Source organism: Hemibagrus wyckioides, linkage group LG09 (assembly GCF_019097595.1).
Source record: "Hemibagrus wyckioides isolate EC202008001 linkage group LG09, SWU_Hwy_1.0, whole genome shotgun sequence".
NCBI classification, from domain to species: Eukaryota; Metazoa; Chordata; class Actinopteri; order Siluriformes; family Bagridae; genus Hemibagrus; species Hemibagrus wyckioides.
Genome location: NC_080718.1, coordinates 4,920,402 through 4,939,846, shown reverse-complemented (window position 1 = coordinate 4,939,846; position 19,445 = coordinate 4,920,402). Strand labels below are relative to the sequence as shown.

Below are 19,445 nucleotides of genomic sequence, written 5' to 3'. Positions count from 1 at the left end.
AGCAACAGGTGAGCAAAGGGGAGGCCATTACTTAAATATGAGAAATGTGTAGTGAATTAATCAGCAAGACTCACTCACTCACCTGCATCACCATGATGTCCTTGGAGCTCTGAGCCTGAACTTTTGGATGCTGCACCTTGACCGCCACAGTGGTGCCGTTAGCCAGGATGGCCTTGTGGACCTGAGCGAGAGACGCTGCCCCCTGTGGCTTCTCCTCGAAGCTCACAAACAACTCGTCCAGCTGTAGGGAGGAAAGGTAGAACTTTTATACAGATTTCTAATAAGACATACAGTAGAAAATGTAAGAGGAAGTGCTACATGCAGGTCCTAGGTCATGTTTAAGGATTTATGGCTAAGGTCATTTATAGAAAATGTGTCATTGCTAACTATTTTATCCAAAGCTTCACTGAAACAATATCCGTCTTACTAGAACAAAACTATCCAGCAGGATCACATGACCAAATGACCACATGACCACAGGCTAACCAGATCAGTTTTGTAAATGTAAAATCTGGACAATTTCATTTTATACACCCACTTGTGAATGGATAGTAATACCTCACACTAAGCATTAGCATTATCAAGAAAATGACAAAACACAAGCTGCCGATGTTGAAAATATTTCCCCAACACCGCAGGTCCCAATGACCTAACCATCGCACGGAAGTGACGCCGGTTTCCACCTTCATTCCTGAGAAATAATAAAGCACTAATAAATCCACTTCAGGCATCAGCAGGTCGCATTGTTTGCTAAGTAGCAGCCGAGTCAATACAAAGCGCGAGCAGTTCTTTCTCCGCATTAAACATTGTGAAATCTTAGTTATTTACGAAATGAGCGAGGCACTTTGCTGGTCACCAAACACAGCCCACCTTTAAATGAGTGTGAACGCCACTTAATGAAGGTCAAGTGACTCCATTTAGTCATTTTTTTTTCTTTCCCCGTCTGTGTAAACACACCTCTGGGAAAAGACAAATAAGTATAAAAAAAGGAAAGGAAAGAATAAAAAATGAAATGCTGAAAAACAAACATGCACATTACGATTAAAAGTGTATAAAGTCTGTGTGGAGAAAATACACTGCCTCACAGCTACAGAAAGTATTTCAAAATGTTAAAAGTAGTGTATTAGCTTGCTAAATGTCTGGGTGGATTACTTTTTCAAAAAACAGATTTCTTTGTTTGCTCTCTGGTTATTGATAAAATCTATCTAATAAAATAATTATAGCAGTTAGCAAGATAAAAAGAAATTAATACTAGCTGAGTTTTAACCTCTGAATGTCCCTTGTACCACGATGCAAAATAACCAAACACTCCATTTGATCATCTCTGTAGTGACCTCTAGTTTATGAGACTGTTTATCTGACTGTTTTCAGTTCAAGGTCCAACAGAGCTGAACCACTTGGGGATCGGTCACTGATTAAGCCTCCGAACCAGAATATTATCAATTCACCAGAAATCTTGACCATCATGAATTTAACTCAGCCTCACTTCATCGCCTGCATTCCTCCGGCAGATAAAGATTAAGAATCTTGAAGTCATGGCCTATCACCACTCTTATATGTGTGAAGGAAAGAGGACAAACTTATCAATCATAAAGCTCGGCTTCACCACTTCTCTGGACAGTTCTAACACAGCCCGTGTGACTGCAGGCCATCGATCTGAACAGACAGGGTGGCCCAGCGGGAACAGCAGGAACTCAGCCATCCAGCACTCTTCACCAGGCAAGAAAACACAGCCCACGGCTCTGTCCGGGGACAGTTCAGTCAAACGTTGTGAAATGAGATGTTTCATGAACAAAAAGCAGCTGAGAAATCTCAAGAGACGTGTTCTCTGAGGAAATAATGACTTTGGTTGCGAAAACGGCCAAGCTGGAAGCAAAAGATAGATCTGAAATACTATTAACATGTTCACATACGGGCTTCTTCTCACAAGGAATAACAAATCCAGCAAAACCAAAGGTGAAAATTACAGGAATACCAGGAACGATGTCGGAATACTCCCTGAATGGGACACCAGTCCACCACAAGGCAACATGCGTACACCGATTTACACTTTGGGGAAATTTAAAGTAGCCAATCAAACTAACCTACTGTCATTTTATTGAGAGAAAGGAGGAAACTAGAAGGTAAGGAGGAAACTAAAGCACCAGTGGAAGAACCTGCAAAACTCCAAAAAGGTAGCAACCTAGATCTAAAGCTTAAGAAATGCTTGGATTAACAATCAGCTGCACTGACCTATGATCATCTATATCAAGATTTGTAGTCACTGCCCATAGCATACCTCAAAGAACAAGCAGGGACCATCAAAAAAGGTATAATGGTAATAAAAAACAAAAAATGAGCGAGGGTCCATAGCATGAAGTGTGGAATATGGTATCTTGAAAAATGGCTTGAAAATGGACAACACTAATTTAAACAGACAAACGGCAAGCCGGTGAACACAGTGAGTAGGAGACCAATGACAGAGCAGAGACAGGACCAGAGCCAAAACAACGGCACATGAAGAAGTGCAAAAAGCATGGAGCACGATTCGGGCAACTGTATGAGACAAACATACCCAAGAACCAGACCTTTTTTTGTCAGAATATGGTGCTGTTTGATGTGATGTGTGCATCCAATGGGAAAACAGGCCTCCACACCTGAATACCGCTAGTTCCTGTCAGTGACAATCTTGTAGCGTTACCAAGAACCACATCCTTTAATACTAGACTGGAGGCCACATTCTAGCTTTCTGGTGCCAAATGTTTCAACTCTGTAGTCACTACACATTATATAGATGACCTTCAGTTTGCTGAAACACAATTAAAAATGTACACAGGCGATTTTATCAACACCTGTGATTGATAAGGTGCCAGTCAGTCCTGGTTTTCTCGTCACATTGCTTCAGCATTGTTTGGCATGCAGACGTAGGACTTGCCTTGCAAACTCACTGCAGACGGAGAAGCTGTCAAACAGACTGTGCTACACTGGAACGCACTCAAGAAACCGTGTCTGTCAAAGCATCACAAATTCGAATGAGTGACGGAATGGAGATTTTTCGGAGCACTTCACAAAACCTCGCTTGACAATGTTAAAACTTTTCACCCATCTCCAAAATAGAAGCTGTTCTATATTTGGTTATTATATTAAAAGATCCAGGATAGCAATGATTATCTTTTTGTGGCCTTTTGTATTTTATTAAATGTCACTGTATCAGTGTGTGGTTGAATCAGTGGTCCAGACCAAATGTTGCAGAATTTGTAACACAGCTAGCTTAACCTTGAAGAGCATGACCTGTCTCAAATATTTAGCCTCTTTCTGAGGGGATGAAAGTGGTCTCTTCTAGAATGGACTGACTGAATAAATAAAAAAAAAACAGGGTTTCAGAACAACTTCTATTATGGGTTGTGTGCAACTTCAATCTGCCCAGGAACCTTGTAGTTCTGTTTCCTGAAGCATTTAATTTTCCCAAATGGCTCTTTAACCTCAGTATAAACATTCCTTATGTAGCTAGATGATGGGCTACACAGTTACTGTAGAAGTTCCACCAAACCTCAGAAATAAATATTGTGCAACAAAGAACAGCAGAGGAATTTCCCAACCATACGGCAGGGGCAACATTTCCAGAGCCAGCCATAGCAACCATAGCCTGGGGTACAAGGATGCTGTATACAAAACAGAACAGTCTCCTCCACCACACTCCTCCAAAACTTGCCTCTTGTCCTGTGACACTCGGCTGCTCACCGAGAAGATGCAGTAGCTGGATTCAAGTGTCTTGGACCAGGAACCTGATAGTCCTCACCATCCTTGATGCCGAGTTGTGCCAAATAAACATCATTCAGCATGGCAAGCTACACTGTAGTAGATCCTGGGGTGCAAAACAAGAATCTACTCTGGTACATGAACTATTAGGTTCCAGGAGATAAAATCTGCCTGGTTCCCCTGGTGGAAACACACCAAAGTTGTGGGATGCTGGAAAGGTATCTGTTAAATCTGCAGATGTACTAAATAGTTCTGACATTTGGCTGAAAGGTCATAATGCGTAGTGTAGAGGTTGGCTAACAATCTCAAACTCCACTTGGGTTGCCTTTAGTATGCATCATTCACCTGGAAAGTTAAAAGTAGTGTTGCTTTGAAAGCTTATTTCAGGTACAACTGCTTTCCTAAGGTCCTCAGGACTGATAGTCTTATTAAGTACCTCAATTAGTCCTCTTTTGACCACTCCAGTGACAAACAGTGATACAATTTTTCTGTCTTTTGTTGTTTTAACACATTTTAATCAGCTATTTGATGTGAGACCACACTGTTTTTCTGTTTTGAATCAGAAACATTTAATGGAACATATCGGTCTTGAACTACCGATGGTATTCCTAGGGGTATATTACGAGATTGGCCACTCTTGCTGAATGCTGCCGTTTAACACACAATCCAAAGACAGGTTGGGTCTGCGCTGAAGTAGTACGACGGATAAGCAGGCAGATGGGCCCTGAATTTCGTGGCTGGTTCCCACCTGCCTGTGAAGGCCCTGCCCCTAAGGAACAGCCACACATTTTGACAGATGCTGTCTGATCCCAATGACTTCCAGCTGGGAGGAACCCCAGAGCACACGTTTAGGCTCTCAACCTGTGCAGTTATGCAACTTCATGCGTAATGACCCGGAGGCTGTGCAGATTCACTCTCCTGCATCACTTACCTGTGGGATAAAATTAGCTCCTCTCAGCTTTGTGTTATTCATGGCAAGCTTTGAGCTTCTCAGCAAGCATGGAATACTAATCAATTTCAAACAAAGCTTAAATCAGACCATATGTTACTATAACAAATGAGTAACACGCAGCTTTGAAAGAGAGCTCAAGAGCAGCAACGCAGCCCCACATGGAGTCTCTGTTCTGAACATGCGCCCCTCCCCTCATGGGACTGGGGTAATGGAGGCAATTAGACAGTAGGGAGGTTAAGGAGGAATCCCTGGAGAGCTGTAGTCATTAGTGAAGCCCGGTTCTGTGTCATATGCAATATGTTCGTCCTACAGAGAGACACAGAGACCAAGGCAGCTGCTGGTACATCGGCATGTTCACATGATAAAAAACGATGTTATTACTCCACAGTGGCCTTCTGGGAAGTACACTGCAGGTCCAGGTCACGTCCCACCCACACACAAGCATTATCTTGATATCTTGCCCTCTTTTCTTGAGTCATTTTGTGTGTCCCAATAAACCAGTCCATCCACTCTATAAATGATCTGATGTTCTGAGCTGCCTGCTATTTTGCTTAGGCTTATCTAAAGCCACACTTGAAGGAACAGCAATCTGTTGGCGTCTGTGATGACCTGATTACACAGCGTGACCTCTGAACCAACCGCTGGTGTACTAAGAGTAATCTCAGCTGGGATTGGGACTGCGGAATGATTCAAACAGAGCTTGGTGCCAGAATGTCGATGTTATATAAGTATTCTTGTCACAAGGAGTTTTTAATCGGCTCTGATCAGGTCAGCGTATCGCAGTAAATCTGAGCCTTCTGGTTCATATCTAGCATATGCCGGTGAAGAAGATGGCTATTTTTTAGTTGTGCCAAGCAAAAAAAGCAAATTATCAGCTACCAAAGAGCTATCAAATGACCACAGAGAACCTGCAAGCCTGAGATTTGTGAACACAAGAGTCAAAGTAATCACTAGAGGAAGCATACGAATGACTTTCATGTCCTGTGTCCTTCCCCCGTCAGTAAATTGGCATCATTCACTGGGTGAATTTTATTCATGTTTGGTCCACCACTTTATCTGAAATGGCAGAAAGGTATATGTTTAAGGTTTCTTCATAGGAATCATAGGTATCATCCTGGTAAGGGGTCAAAGATTTTAAAGGTTATATGTTTAAAGCTCACATCTGCATTATTCATGCCAGCATCTGAAGGGGGACAACTGACAGCAAAATCAGTTAGTGCATTCTGAGGGAAAATTTAGACACCAGGGAGAAAATATCCATTGCCTTGACAAAGAGTTGAATCACTGTTGTATGTAGTTAAGGCATTCCAAACTTGGAGCTGGGAATCATGTGAGGGCTAGGGATTTAAGAGTGAATAACACACCCACCCTTCTTTCTCTTTGATGGAGGATCCTAGTAGCAGGTAAAGCATCTTCAAGCCCACCCTAAAACCACACGACGCTGGTGGAATGCATGGCAGAATTGATTCTACCTGGTTTTATTTGAACGTGTACAGCACAGCTCACGCTAATCCCATTCACCGATAATTATACAATAATTACCAGCAATAAAAGGCCATCTTGTAATAAAGGTGCCGCAAGTGCTACACAAACGACTTCTTTTTTAATACCTCTCACAATACAGGCTCTCCATCAAGCTGCTTGTTTCTATTTCGAGTGAAAATATAACAAACTGCGCCTGATTACGAGGACCGAGAACATTAATTTGCCCTCAGCCTTGCCAAAGACAGTTCTCCAGGGGAGGTGTTAGTCATTCAAGTTTTTATTTTTGGCATTCTACAGTTGTGTGAAGATCTGAACAACAGGCTGGAGCTCTGGTCATGGGGTTTGACAACGCACTCCATCAAGAAATGTGGAGAAAGTGACAGGGCTTCCAAGGGGTAAGTGTTAGTCATTTAAGAGCTGCATGTCTATCTGCTCTTGTTGGGGAGGTCAGTAGATCTGAGTATGGATTCTGCAACCAGTGGCAACTAAATAAGGACCAGTGTAATTCCAGCCAGGACAAATGACAAAGACGTGTCAAGATTGTAGGCTCAATAACTGCATGATAGCCTATCAGGAGAGAAATTGTCCATAGCATGTAATTACACAATTGCAGAGCATCTTTGAAAGTAGAGATTCTGAAGCACAGAAAATGTCTGGGCTGGCAGAAAAAGTCAAAGGTGGACTATTTGTGAATACTTGCAACGTACAGGGTAAGTCAGGGGCAACAGATCTCATTGGGTGTTTTGTCCACGTTTTGCTTATAAGCTTATAAGGAATACTGATTCTACCCAAAGGTCCGGTATTTATCACTTTCAGAAGAAACTTTTTGTCCAAATTGGTTTAAGGCCACAAAGGGCTTTTTGTCTCTATATTTTAGCTTTACATCAACGTTTGTTTGCCTCCAAATTGATGTGTTTTATGTGTACCAGTAGTCAATACTCTTCATGTTGTGATGAACTCTGCATCATGGCCTCAATGTTCCTTCATGAGATCTTGAGAAAACAAACAGAAGCATCACTGAAATCTTTCACCAGCAATCAAAATTCTGTGGTGAGTCTTATCACACAAGCCCACACTGGCAGCTTAACACAGATGGGTGCTTTAAAAAGCAATTTGTGTGTAGCTTAACCTTGCCCTGTTCTCTCTGCCTCCAGTAGGCCTGGCTCTTCTCCGCCAATCCTCTTACGAACCACACTGAGGATGATGTTTCAGCGATTATGGCAGTCATGATATTGGACACCAAGTCAGAGTGACTCTGTCGTGTTACTGATACTTTACAAGTTCGAACCAGGCAACAACATAGGAAATAATTAGAAATAATTGGGGGGAAAAATCTGATTTTAACAGACTTAAATGTCTGATCAGAAGGTCTAAATTAATCAGTTATTAATCAGATTTCTAATTAAAATGTTACCTACAGTGAAGCTAGCTTTCAAGTAACAAGACTGTAGCATTGCTAATTTTTAAAATAATATGTTTTTTACGATAAATTCTTAAATAAAATTGTGTTTTCTACATACCCAATACATAAAATCAATCAGGATTTGTAGAAATTCTTGTTTTCTTTTTAGAAGTATTAAGATAAAAGTCCCAAGTTCAAATCCCACACGATCCCTTCTTTTCCTGTTAACTCAGAACTTCTGGTTTTTGCTCATGTCAACTGAAATCCATGACATATTTAGCCTAATGCTAAGAGATGCTTACTTTTTTTGCACTTGGTTGCTGGATTCTCGAGGGTTCCAAAAAAGTTCAAGTCCCACATGAGCCCTTGTTTTATTGTTTATTTGTGTAACCAACTTCCTTTTGCTCGGACCTCAGACAATACAAACAGGATGGCCATAAAGTTGCAGAGTACAGATAAACATCTGTCAGTACAAGGCAAACCGAACTAGGACAACCAGGCTTGTTGGGGGTATGATTTTCACTTAGGGTGCGAGAGGTCCTGGGTTCAAATCCCAGATGAGCCCTGGTTTTAGACTGGGTGGAACAAAACTATCATAAACCTTGGTTCTTGCTTGGATGATCTCGAGAGGTCCAAGGAGGTTCAAATGCCACAGTGTATTCCACCAAATACCCTCTGAAAATTAATGCTCCTCTATCCCAGGAATGCTTGCAGTAGGGTGAGTCATTGGATTGAAGTCTATTACAACACACAATCACACCTAGGGTCAATCTAGCCAAATCAGCTATTGGCATGTCTTGGATAGAACATGTAACACTACACATAGCAAAGCTATGTCAGGCTTTAGCTACACTTATTGTCAAAAGTTTTGGGACACCCCTTCAAATCATACAATTCAGGTGTTTCAATCACTTCCATGGCCACAGGTGTATAAAAGCAAGCACCTAGGCATGGAGAATGCTTCTACAAAAATTTGGGAAAGAATTACAGAAAGCTGTTACTTTACTAGAAGAGAGAGGGAGAGACAGTGAGAGAAAGAGAGAGAGAGAGAGAGAGAGAGAGAGAGAGAGAGGGAGGGAAAGAGAGGGAGAGAGACAGAGAGACAGAGAGAGAGATACAGAGAGAGAGAGAGAGAGAGAGAGAGAGACAGAGAGAGAGACAGAGAGACAGAGAGATTCTGAGTCTCTCTACAAACTGTTTTGGTAATAATTTAGTAAAAGAGTAAAGAAGACACTGAACACCGAGCCCTCGAAGCGACTCGTCTCTCCAGCACATGGTGGTGGAGGTGAAAGCTCCGGCTCTGAAAAATGGCGAGGCTTTAATAGGAAGCTCTAAGTAGCTCTTAGTCCCGGCGTTTGATAGCACATCTATCAGAGCGAGGGGTCTCACAGAAAGTCATTACAAAAAGTAATAAAAATAAATGCTGAGGCGACAAAAGTGGCCAAATACTGATGTTTTCATTTGGACCTGGAGAGCTTTGTTTGATATCCACATCCTCACACTCATACCTCAAACAGTGCAGACATTTGTTCAGAATGTATAGGAAAATATAGAAAGGGTATCATTTATGTGAGAATTTATTTAGCTAACAGAGTCTAAAAATCAAAGTATCAGGCAATCAATCCAATCAACAGGTAGAAACATTCTCCTTGTTTACACGTCAGGGAGAGTTTAGTCTCGTTCCGGTTGTCAGAAAGTGGCCTGGGAACGGATGTTTGCTGGATAATTAGGTATTTTTGTAACTAACCCAACACAAAGGCATGCGATGCAATGTGCAACGGACTCTGTTTTTTAGCCGTGCCGCTCGAGACAGTGTAATAGCCGTGGTGGTGGTGGTGGAGCAACTCGCTAACGTTTGTCACTGAGCTGTAATTAAAACCCGCTGTAATCACGCTTTAAAGCCGAACACCGGCTCCACCTCTCATGCCGACTCCTGCGTGGTAACTGCATTAGCTGTTGGATGGATCTCCAAGACATGGTGTATCAATATATCAGTTTTTTATTGGAGAAAATTATTTTTTACTTTTACGTCATTACAGAAGAAGAAGAGGAATTTATGCCTTGCTTTAAATACCTAAAAAAAGTCACCTTTTGAAGTTTAACAATACAAAAAAAACACATGATCAATGTTTATTTATTTATTTATTTATTTTATCCAAGTTAGACAATATTTCTAATATTTAATGTACTGATGTAATTCGTAGCGATATATAAATTCCTTTCTGGAACTTAAAAAAAATAAAATAATAATTTTTAAAGATTTTTATTTATTTATTTATCCCCCCCCCCTCCAAAAAAAAAATCAGCTTTTAGAAAATTGTCTTAGGAAGGTAGATAATATTTCTTATATTATTATATATATTAAATCATGTTCAAATGTTAGATTTATGGGGAAAACTACATAACTGACAATAACTAAAAAATGTCTGTAGTGCGTTTTTTTTAATTTGTTTTGTTTTGTTTTGTTTCGTTCTGTTTTTTGCATAAATACAGTATAAAATAAAATTTCAATGACATGTGAGATTGACGATGAATGATTTTTAAAATGTGAAAACATTTAAATTTTACTACATTTTACGCAACAAAAAAAACTACAAAAGTAATTATTATTATTATTATTATTATTATTATTATTATTATTATTATTATTAAAAAGAAGAAGAAAAAGAAGAAGAATCCATTGTTGGCAAATAAATAATAAATAAATAAATAATGGATGGATGGATGGATGGATGGATGGATGGATGGATGGATGGATGAATGAATGAATGAATGAATGAATGACTGAATGAATGGTGGCTCAAGTGGTTAAGGCTCTGGGTTGTTGACTGGAAGATCAGGGGTTCAAGCCCCAGCACCGCCAAGTTGCCACTGCTGGACCCTTGAGCAAGGCCCTTAACCTGCTCTGCTCCAGGGGTACTGTATCATGGCTGTCCCTATGCTCTGACCACCAACCTCCAAGGCTGGGATATGCAAAGAAAGAATTTCACTGTGCTGTAATGTATATGTGACAAATAAAGACTACTTCTTTTCTATCTTAAATAAATGAGAAACTAAAAACAACAAAATTGTCCTGGAATGTAATTTATTCACTTGAACACTGGAAAAAAATCCTGAACATTCCACCGGTCACGAGAAAAAAAATTCCTCTTAACAGCATGAAGTCATCACAGACTCTCTGTTTAAACACCTTTTGGAGTCCAGTGATCTCATTTCTTCCAGACGTAGCGTCACCCTCGTCCTCCTTGTCCTCGTGATTAATAAGCTGTGAGGTTAAAAGAGCATCGCTTTATGAGATATGAGAGCACTCGAGATCCACAACGCTTTAACACCATCCTGCGTCTCTGCCTTCGGTGAACAGATGTTTCCTTAACCGCTGTGAATACATTATTCATCAGAAGTGTTGTACATGAACCCTGGGGATTTTAACTCGTCGAATTTCAGCCTCAGTGTTAACCATGTTAAATAAGAAGGTTTAATTCATAAAACTTTCAAAACACACAATGTATTAGCATGTTTCAATTTACTTTATATATTCATTATTACGTATTTGTCTTCTGTCAGCTGCATTAATATTAATAATAATATTAGTATTATCCTTCCGGAAACAACACATCTGTTTGTTTTGGAGATTTTAACAACCATGATGTAGCTACATAGCTAGATTTACTCCTGTTATACCAGGTCCGATTGACCAATGCTAATAATTTTATATTTAATGAATGTCTGTGAAAAAGGTTAGCTACTGTTATCATTTATAGTCTCGCTTTCTTAAATAAAATGATATTTATACTATTTTTTTTAAACTGCTATAACAGTAGTACTAACAGGAACTGTTGAGTTTCATGGATGTTCCACATCATTAATAATATCTACAAAGTTTTTGATCTTTAAATCAAGAACTCGTATAGTTAAGTTGTCTTTATTCGTCACATCTACACTATATCGCCAAAGGTTTTGAGACACATTCAAATAATAGAATTCAGGTGTTGTTTTTCAGGGTTTGGACTCCGCCTCTTAGTTCCAGTGAGAGGAACTCTTAATGCTTCAGCTTCATACCAAGACATTTTGGACAATTTCATGCTCTTTGTGGGAACAGTTTGGGGATGACCCCTTCCTGTTCCAACATGACTGTACACCAGTGCACAAAGCAAGGTCCATAAAGACATGGATGAGTGAGTTTGGTGTGGAGGAACTTAACTGGCCTGCACAGACTCCTGACCTCAACCCCATAGAACACCTTTGGGATGAATTAGAGTGGAGACTGTGAGCCAGACCTTCTCGTCCAACATCAGTGCCTGACCTCACAAATGTGCTTCTAGAGGAATGGTCAAAAATTCTAAAAATTAAACTCTCTCCTAAACCTTGTGGAAAGCCTTCCCAGAAGAGTTGAAGCTGTTATAGCTGTAAAGGGCGGGACAACTCCATATTACATTCATGTGCATGTAAAGGCAGACGTCCCAATACTTTTGGAAATATAGCGTACATTACTGCACAGTGAAATTCCTTCTTTGCATATCCCATCCTTGGGGTTGGGGTCACAGAACAGGGTTAGCCGTTATGCAGCACCCCTGGAGCAGGGTGTGTTGGGGGCCTTCATTAAGGTCCCAACAGTGGCAGCTTGGCAGTGCTGGGGCTTGAACCCTGATCAACAATGCAGAGCTTTAACCACTTGCACCACCATCGCCCCTGTTTGGTATAAAAGGAATAAAACATTTGTGGTTTTATAGAAGTATAGTGAACTTCATGGTGCTAACAGTATGCCTGCTTCATTACCCTAGAGTTTTGTTTCTTGTGAAATCAAATAGAAAATGATTTCCATTGATTTTTATACACAATTGTGACAGTTTTAATCAAACACAAGTCTTAAAAAACTGAGCACTGAAGAGAACGAATCCTAATGAAATGCGTTCTTGTATGTCTGGTAGGAAAGCAGTGGATTTATGATGCCTTGAGTGCAATTAAGTCTCCGACACACACACTCAGACGTTTTCGCAGGGATTTTTTTTTTTGCAACAAACAGATTAATGGCACGCGTTTACACACGGAGTATCAGCGTGACTTAATCGATCACCGCCTGAGTTCTCGGAGTGAATAATTCGCTTTTAACTCCGCTCAAGAGGGGCATCTTGTGCCGGTCGCTTCTCCCGCCGAGCATCGGATCAGATTAGCGAGCGGGAATGAAAAGCAGCGGCAGGTCGTCATCGCCGTCGTCGTCGGAGGCGCAGAAAGACATTCCGACCTCGACGGCGTGCCGAGCGGGGAAAAGTGTCAGCGGCGCCGGTTTGTTTAGAATCTCAGCCACGCTACGAGAAACTGTAAAACAAATCACGGAAATTCACTGTATGAATAAGGAAGCAGTCACAGCTGGGATGCGTGTAATCATCACAGAGCGGGTATTATTAAAAAAAGATTCACACTTTAAAGATTAAACACTATGTTTTCAGTGTGTGAAAGAAGCAGGCTGCATTTAGGGCTGCATTCAAACAGAGAGAGAGAGAGAGAGAGAGAGAGAGAGAGAGAGATGACTCCGGCGGCCTTTTTCAAGTCACCTGACTTTTCATTTTCCGCACCATCGGGATGCTGATTAGGAACACACACAGCCTGCAGAGGTGTTTGATTATGCGTTTGCGGTGAATCAATCGTGCTTTTCTTTTCACTTTACATTTTCAGAGAAGGTGAAGAAAGGACACGCGACATTACGGCGAGGAAAAAGCAAAGCAGCAAAGCATCCGTTCGGCAAAGATGTGTTCGGTACGCGCGCGCGCGCGTGTGTGCGCGTCCTTGTTTCTACCCTGGTGCTACTATCTTTATATCGTAGCTAACGAGGACACGAAGCCAACAAATCGTGGAGTTCACATTTCATAAAGACACATTTTATTTAAAACATTTAAGCGTTCTTGCTGTTCTGTACGTCCCAAAGTGTTTTATTCCACTTATACCACTTGAATTCATAATAATTTCAAAACACACAACATATTAGCATGTTTCTATTTACTTTATATATTTATTATTACGTATTTGTCTTCTGTCAGCTGCATTAATATTAATATTAATATTATCCTTTCCGGAAAGTTCCAGAGCCAACACGTCTGTTTATTCTGGAGATTTTAACGTAGCTAGTTTAACTCCTGCTATAATTTTATATTTAATGAACGTCTGTGAAACAAGTTAGCTTCCGTCATCACTTACAGTTTTGCCTTCCTGAATAAAATGATATTAATAAGATTTTTATAAGAAACTTCCAACAACCTTTTTATTAAAAATTAAATAAAACAACACGTACTTTTTATCCGTTAATGATGACGTTTTCGATCAGTATAAAGGAACAATGATGTTCAGGCCATGAGTCTGATCTAAATTGTTGGCATTAGACGTGTGTTTTTCCCTCTGTTGGAGAACCTTACTCTGAATTTTAGTGCTTAAAGATCAAATCTGAGCTGTTTTTTAGATGAACAAGCACTCTGAGCGCCTCAGAGAGCAGAAATGGGCTTGATATCAACATTTACTTTGAAGATACAAACATTTGTGTGGGGAAAAAACAAACCTGGGACTTTTCTATGAATATATCACCCCTAGTAGGTTAAAGAACAAAAAAACCTGCTAAAAGTCCTGAGTGTCTACTTTCATATGAGCTTCATATTAACCTCCACTGTGAAGTGAGACATGACACTCAATCACCAACATGGACACAAGAAAAACAGGAACAAACTCCATTTTTTGGCCTCAGGGAAAAAGGATTGTCGTTTATTAACTGTTCGAATAAAGAGTTTTTCCCGGAACCTAAAACGGATGAAGTTTGGGAGAAGATGTCCTAATCCAGACATTGATCTGATTGCGTTCTGTACAGGAGCCTGATGGGACGCGTCTCTCAATAAGATTTGACTCCATTCGCCGCTCGCATTCACACGGAAAAGAAGAGCAATCACTTTTAGCCATGCTACGCTCCTATTCAGCGCAGTGCCAATATATACAGTGGATGAATAGCTTGTTAATGGAGCGGATATTCGTGCTGAAGAGATGAAGAGATAACATTCTGCCGCGGGGGGATATGAGGGAGAAATTCTGCGTGTTTATGCTAATATTCTAATCTCTTATCGTGCTATAGAAGAGAAAACCCAAATGGTATTTATCATCTTTTGAACTGGCGCACCAACTCTTTATTCATTTTTTATCATCATTTGGAGAAACCTTAAGTCTCATCTCTGAGCATCACAAAGCCAAAACACAGACTTTTTTCCTCTTTTTTTGCTTTATCGTTCCCCTGCCAAATGGTTTCCGCTTTGATTTCCCAAATGTCTGCGTGCAGAAAGTTGGACCAGCAACTTCCTCTTTACAATTAGGCGAAAAAAATAATTAAGAGTGCAGAAAAAATCAAGAGGACTTCAAAAGACTGAACCGAGATTTAAGATTCGGGTTAGGAACTCAGATCATCGACGCTGCTTGAACATCAGAAGAGGCGGAGTTTAACAGCGATCCCGCTTCACAAGTATTTCTGTACAGGAAGACAATACACTGATTTTTACTTATTTATTTTTTTAAGTTCTCAGGTGTCACACACAGCGGGTAAAATAAATATTGAACACGTCACCATTTTTCCTCAGTAAATATATTTCTAAAGGTGCTACTGAACTTTTCATTAGATCTTGCTAACATCCTACACAAAGAAATCAAACCATAGATGTCCATAAATTATGCGCAATAATGTGAAATGAAACAGTAATGAAAAGTATTGGACACATGAAGAAAGGGAGGTGCAAAAAGGCATGGATAGTCAAGACACCAGCTGAAATCACTCAGTAATTAGAAAGCAATCCTACCCGCTGGTCAGTGCAAATTAATATCAGCTGGTTTAGGGTCAACTGATGGCCTAGAAAAAGGTCTCTCATTACCAAGGGGTCACACAAGAAACATCTCATGATGGGTAAAAGCAAAGAGCTCTCTCAAGACCTTCGCAAACTTATGTTGCAAATGGAGGAGTGGAAGAGGACTCCAGTGGCAACCTGTGAAGCTCTGGTGAACTCCTTGCCCAAGAGGGTTAAGGCAGTGCTGGAAAATAATGGTGGCCACACAAAATATTGACACTTTGGGACCAATTTGGACATTTCCACTTAGGGGTGTAGTCACTTTTGTTGCCAACGGTTTAGACATTAATGGCTGTGTGTTGAGTTATTTTGAGGGGACAGCAAATTTACACTGTTCTACAGGCTGGACACTCACTACTGTACACTGGAGCAGAGGGGCATTTCTTCAGTGTTGTCACATGAAAAGATATAATAAAATATTTACAAAAATGTGAGGGGTGTACTCACTTTTGTGAGATACTGTACCTCCTCTTTGGCCTTCCTCTTTGCCTATATATTTGAATATACAGTAATACCTCGCAGATCCACGCCTCATGATTCGCAACTGTACTGATCCGCAAAATGTTTTTTTCTAACTAATTTGCATCCGCGATTTTTCCGCAGACCCACAAAATCCTCGCAAAATCCTGCAAAAGTGTTTACGGCTCATTTTCCTGGCAATTTATACATTTTCATGCTTTTTAATGCAAAATTATTAAGAAAAAATTAGTTTATTAAATTAGTAATATAAATATAAAAGTAAAATCAACAAAATATCAATATAAATAAAATATAAATGTTATTTTAATGATATCGAATGTTGCCGATATCACATACGTACAGTACAGCCATAACGACAAGCTATTGGCTGGAAGGGTTGGAAGTAGCCAATAACAGAGCATTAACAGTTTTACCTAGCTGCTGATTGGCTTGTAGCTACAATGCTTTGTATGCGTGATGTCGCGGTTCATCTCCCCACCCCTTGTATTTGGTCCATCACGCATGTATATTCCGTAAGTGTAAATAAGTGATTTTTTCCTTGGTTTTTATAAAAACCCTCAAGATGCCCAAAAGTCCCGCAACTAAGGCTCCTAGGGAGTCTTGTTTTCTTTATTTTAATGAATGCCAAAGAAAACGCCAGCCAGTTTACTTACTGTAGCTCTGTGAATTATAGGGGTAACATTAGTATATATGTGCTTGTGAAATACCCTGTAGGCGATATTGTACTTTATTTTTATTTTTTATTTAATTAGTTCTAAAAAATCCTGAAATCTAAAAGACCATGAACATGAGAATTTCAAATTAAATAATTGAAAATTAACATAATATTAAGGCGTTTAATTTTCAAAATGTAATTTTTAATGTGACAGTTTTACACTCAAAGTGTAAAATTTCCAGCATTTTCTCAATATAAATGTATTTTATTTCGAAGATTTTCCAAGGAAAATAAAAAACAAACTTTTTTTTTCCTGCTATGTTGCATATTTCTAAGAGAAACAAAAATGAGATTATATGATTTATTTTATTTTATTTTATTTCATTTTATTTTTTAATTTACATATACCGTAACCAAAATCCAAATCAACATATGCCTTTAATTGATCAGAAATGTAAAATCTGCCGTTCAAGTAGGCGTGAGTCACGTGTTCAGGACAAATTCGAACGTAAAATTAGCGGTGTAATAATTTGCGATGGTGTCTGCGCTTTTAGATTTCTTAGACGCCTGAGCATTAAGTGCACATGTGAGAATGTGTGATGCCCCGTGAGATGTGTTACCTCAGCGAGCTTTCCCAGCTGAATTACTGCATTACACTAATGTGTTTGGATCATAAATCATCAGGCTACAAAATATAAGCACTCGCACATGCTAACACATCGTACATCAACAGCCAGCCTTTTAAAAGAACTGATAATAAGAAGTACCTGGAGGCGAGAGTGGAAAAGCAAAGTGAGAGTGGATCTGACAAGCATCAGACTCAGGCTCATTTTACAAAGAGTAGCACAGTGGCATTTTGCACAAAGAAAGAAAAATAAAACAAAAATCCTAGCATGGGTTGATTAGTCGGACAGCTTTGTCCTGATTTGTTCCAAGAAACAATTAGAAAACAGTGAGGTCAGGTTTCATCGCTATTTAATGATTGAACAGAAAAATAAATAGTTCAATTTACAAATGAACTTTAATTGTAGTAACATGGACATAATATCATAAGGCCATAAGCACTTTGTAGAGTTTACTGTATCCATGATATGAAATTATTTTTAACTGGTGTCAATTTTAAATCATGCAAGAAAAAAAAAGACATTTTAAGCTCCAAAAGCCAAATTGTGGAAAAAAATAATACATACATTTTCATAAACATACATATTTCAAAAATTAACAAAATATTAAGGCTTTAATTTTTAAAATATAATTTTCAGTTTTTAAAACTAAAATTCATTAATGAATTTATTTATTTATTTATTTATTTATTTATTTATTTATTTTTACTTAAATCTAATAGACCAGAATTTAAGATAAAATAATTAGAAAAAATTAACATAATATTAAGGCTTAATAATATGAACATAATATTAAGATTAATTTGTAAAATATAATTTCCACAGTTTTTAACACCAAAACTTAAAAAAAATTCTATCATTTTCTCAACATAAATGTATTTTATGTATCAGGTTTCATTGCTATTTAATAATTAACAAAGCCTCCATTTTCAAAGACCAGTGAGGTGAAAGTCCCGCTCACTTATATTCTATTGGCTCACAAGGCCAAGGTGTGTGAATATACAATTCGCTTCCTGTGTCCCGGTCCTTTCCCTTTCAGTGAAAGTTTAGTCAGAAAACGTAAAAATATCCTGTTGCTTTGTGTCTCATCATAGCTAAGGGTGAAAAATCTTAAATGCTAAAGCTAAACAATTAATGTTAGCACCTCAGAGATAACAGTAAGCATTCTACAGACAGGAAAGTATATATATAGAGTATATACAGTAGTGCTAGAAGATTCTAAAGTTCAATTTCTACACTAATTTCTTACTTTTTTGCTGCAGTATTTTTTTTTTAAATAAGTGAAAATACTTCCTTTGTATTGAATTGTGGGATTGTTTAGAGTGTGTGGCTGGACATCCTGGTGCTATAACAAATAAAAAAAGTATGAAGCATATGGATTAGGTCATTTGTGGATTTAAGTTCAGTCCAACAATGACGATTTTAAATGATTTTTTTATTTTAAATATGACATCCAACACCGTCGTCATAACCTGCCACGTATTTGCCAACTTTTTATTTTACTGCGCTAAAAAAAAGAAAAAAAGTTACGTCTCGAGTCGGCGTTCCGTGTGGAGAAGCAAAGCCGTATGGAATTGGCTGCGCTCCTGTTGAGAAGCATATTGCACAGTGCAGCGTTGTGGCATTTTCTTTGAGCTGAGAGCTGAGCAAACAGATTGGAAAGTCATTTCTCACTACATATGCCGGCACTAAATGCTGAAGTTTCCTATATCTCTATGCCTCTTTGCTCGGTTACAGTAATTAAGCTACGCGTCTCGTACGAATGAGAAAGAGTTTAAGTGATATTTTAGCCTGCTTATAGTCCATTGAAAGCATGCAGGGTTTTTTTGCAGGCTGACCATGAATTATGGCTAATTATAAAAAAAAAAAAATGGGATAGAAAATACTGACTGAAGAAGACAAATTTGTGATATGATGAAGTGACAAAAATCTCACAAGACATGAAACATGAGCTCATGCTGGACTAGAAGCCCACATGGTGAAATTTTCTGACACAGTTAACACTGCTCTTCGAATGAGCTAATATCGTACAAGCTGAAGGTTGAAGCTCAAACTCCGCCTTACATCCTTGACAACTTACATTTACAGCATTTAGCAGACACCCTTATCCAGAGCGACTTACGTTTTTATCTCATTTTATACATCTGAGCAATTGAGGGTTAAGGGCCTGGCTCAAGGGTCACCGAGGTGTACGCTTTGTGGACCTGAGATTTACTTTTCTGGCGTTTGGCAAGCGCCCTTATGC

The 19,445-nt window shown here is 39.1% G+C and overlaps 1 protein-coding gene across 4 annotated transcripts in view; it reads right to left on the bottom strand.

The window, feature by feature from the left end:
* adck1 (aarF domain containing kinase 1) overlaps window positions 1–19,445 on the bottom strand; it is a 111,610-nt gene that overhangs the window by 52,676 nt on the left and 39,489 nt on the right. For all 4 annotated transcript variants that reach the window (XM_058399731.1, XM_058399729.1, XM_058399732.1 and 1 more), the window contains exon 5: window positions 83–241. In XM_058399731.1, coding sequence (XP_058255714.1) covers window positions 83–241 — 159 coding nt within the window. The remainder of the gene's footprint in view (window positions 1–82; window positions 242–19,445) is intronic.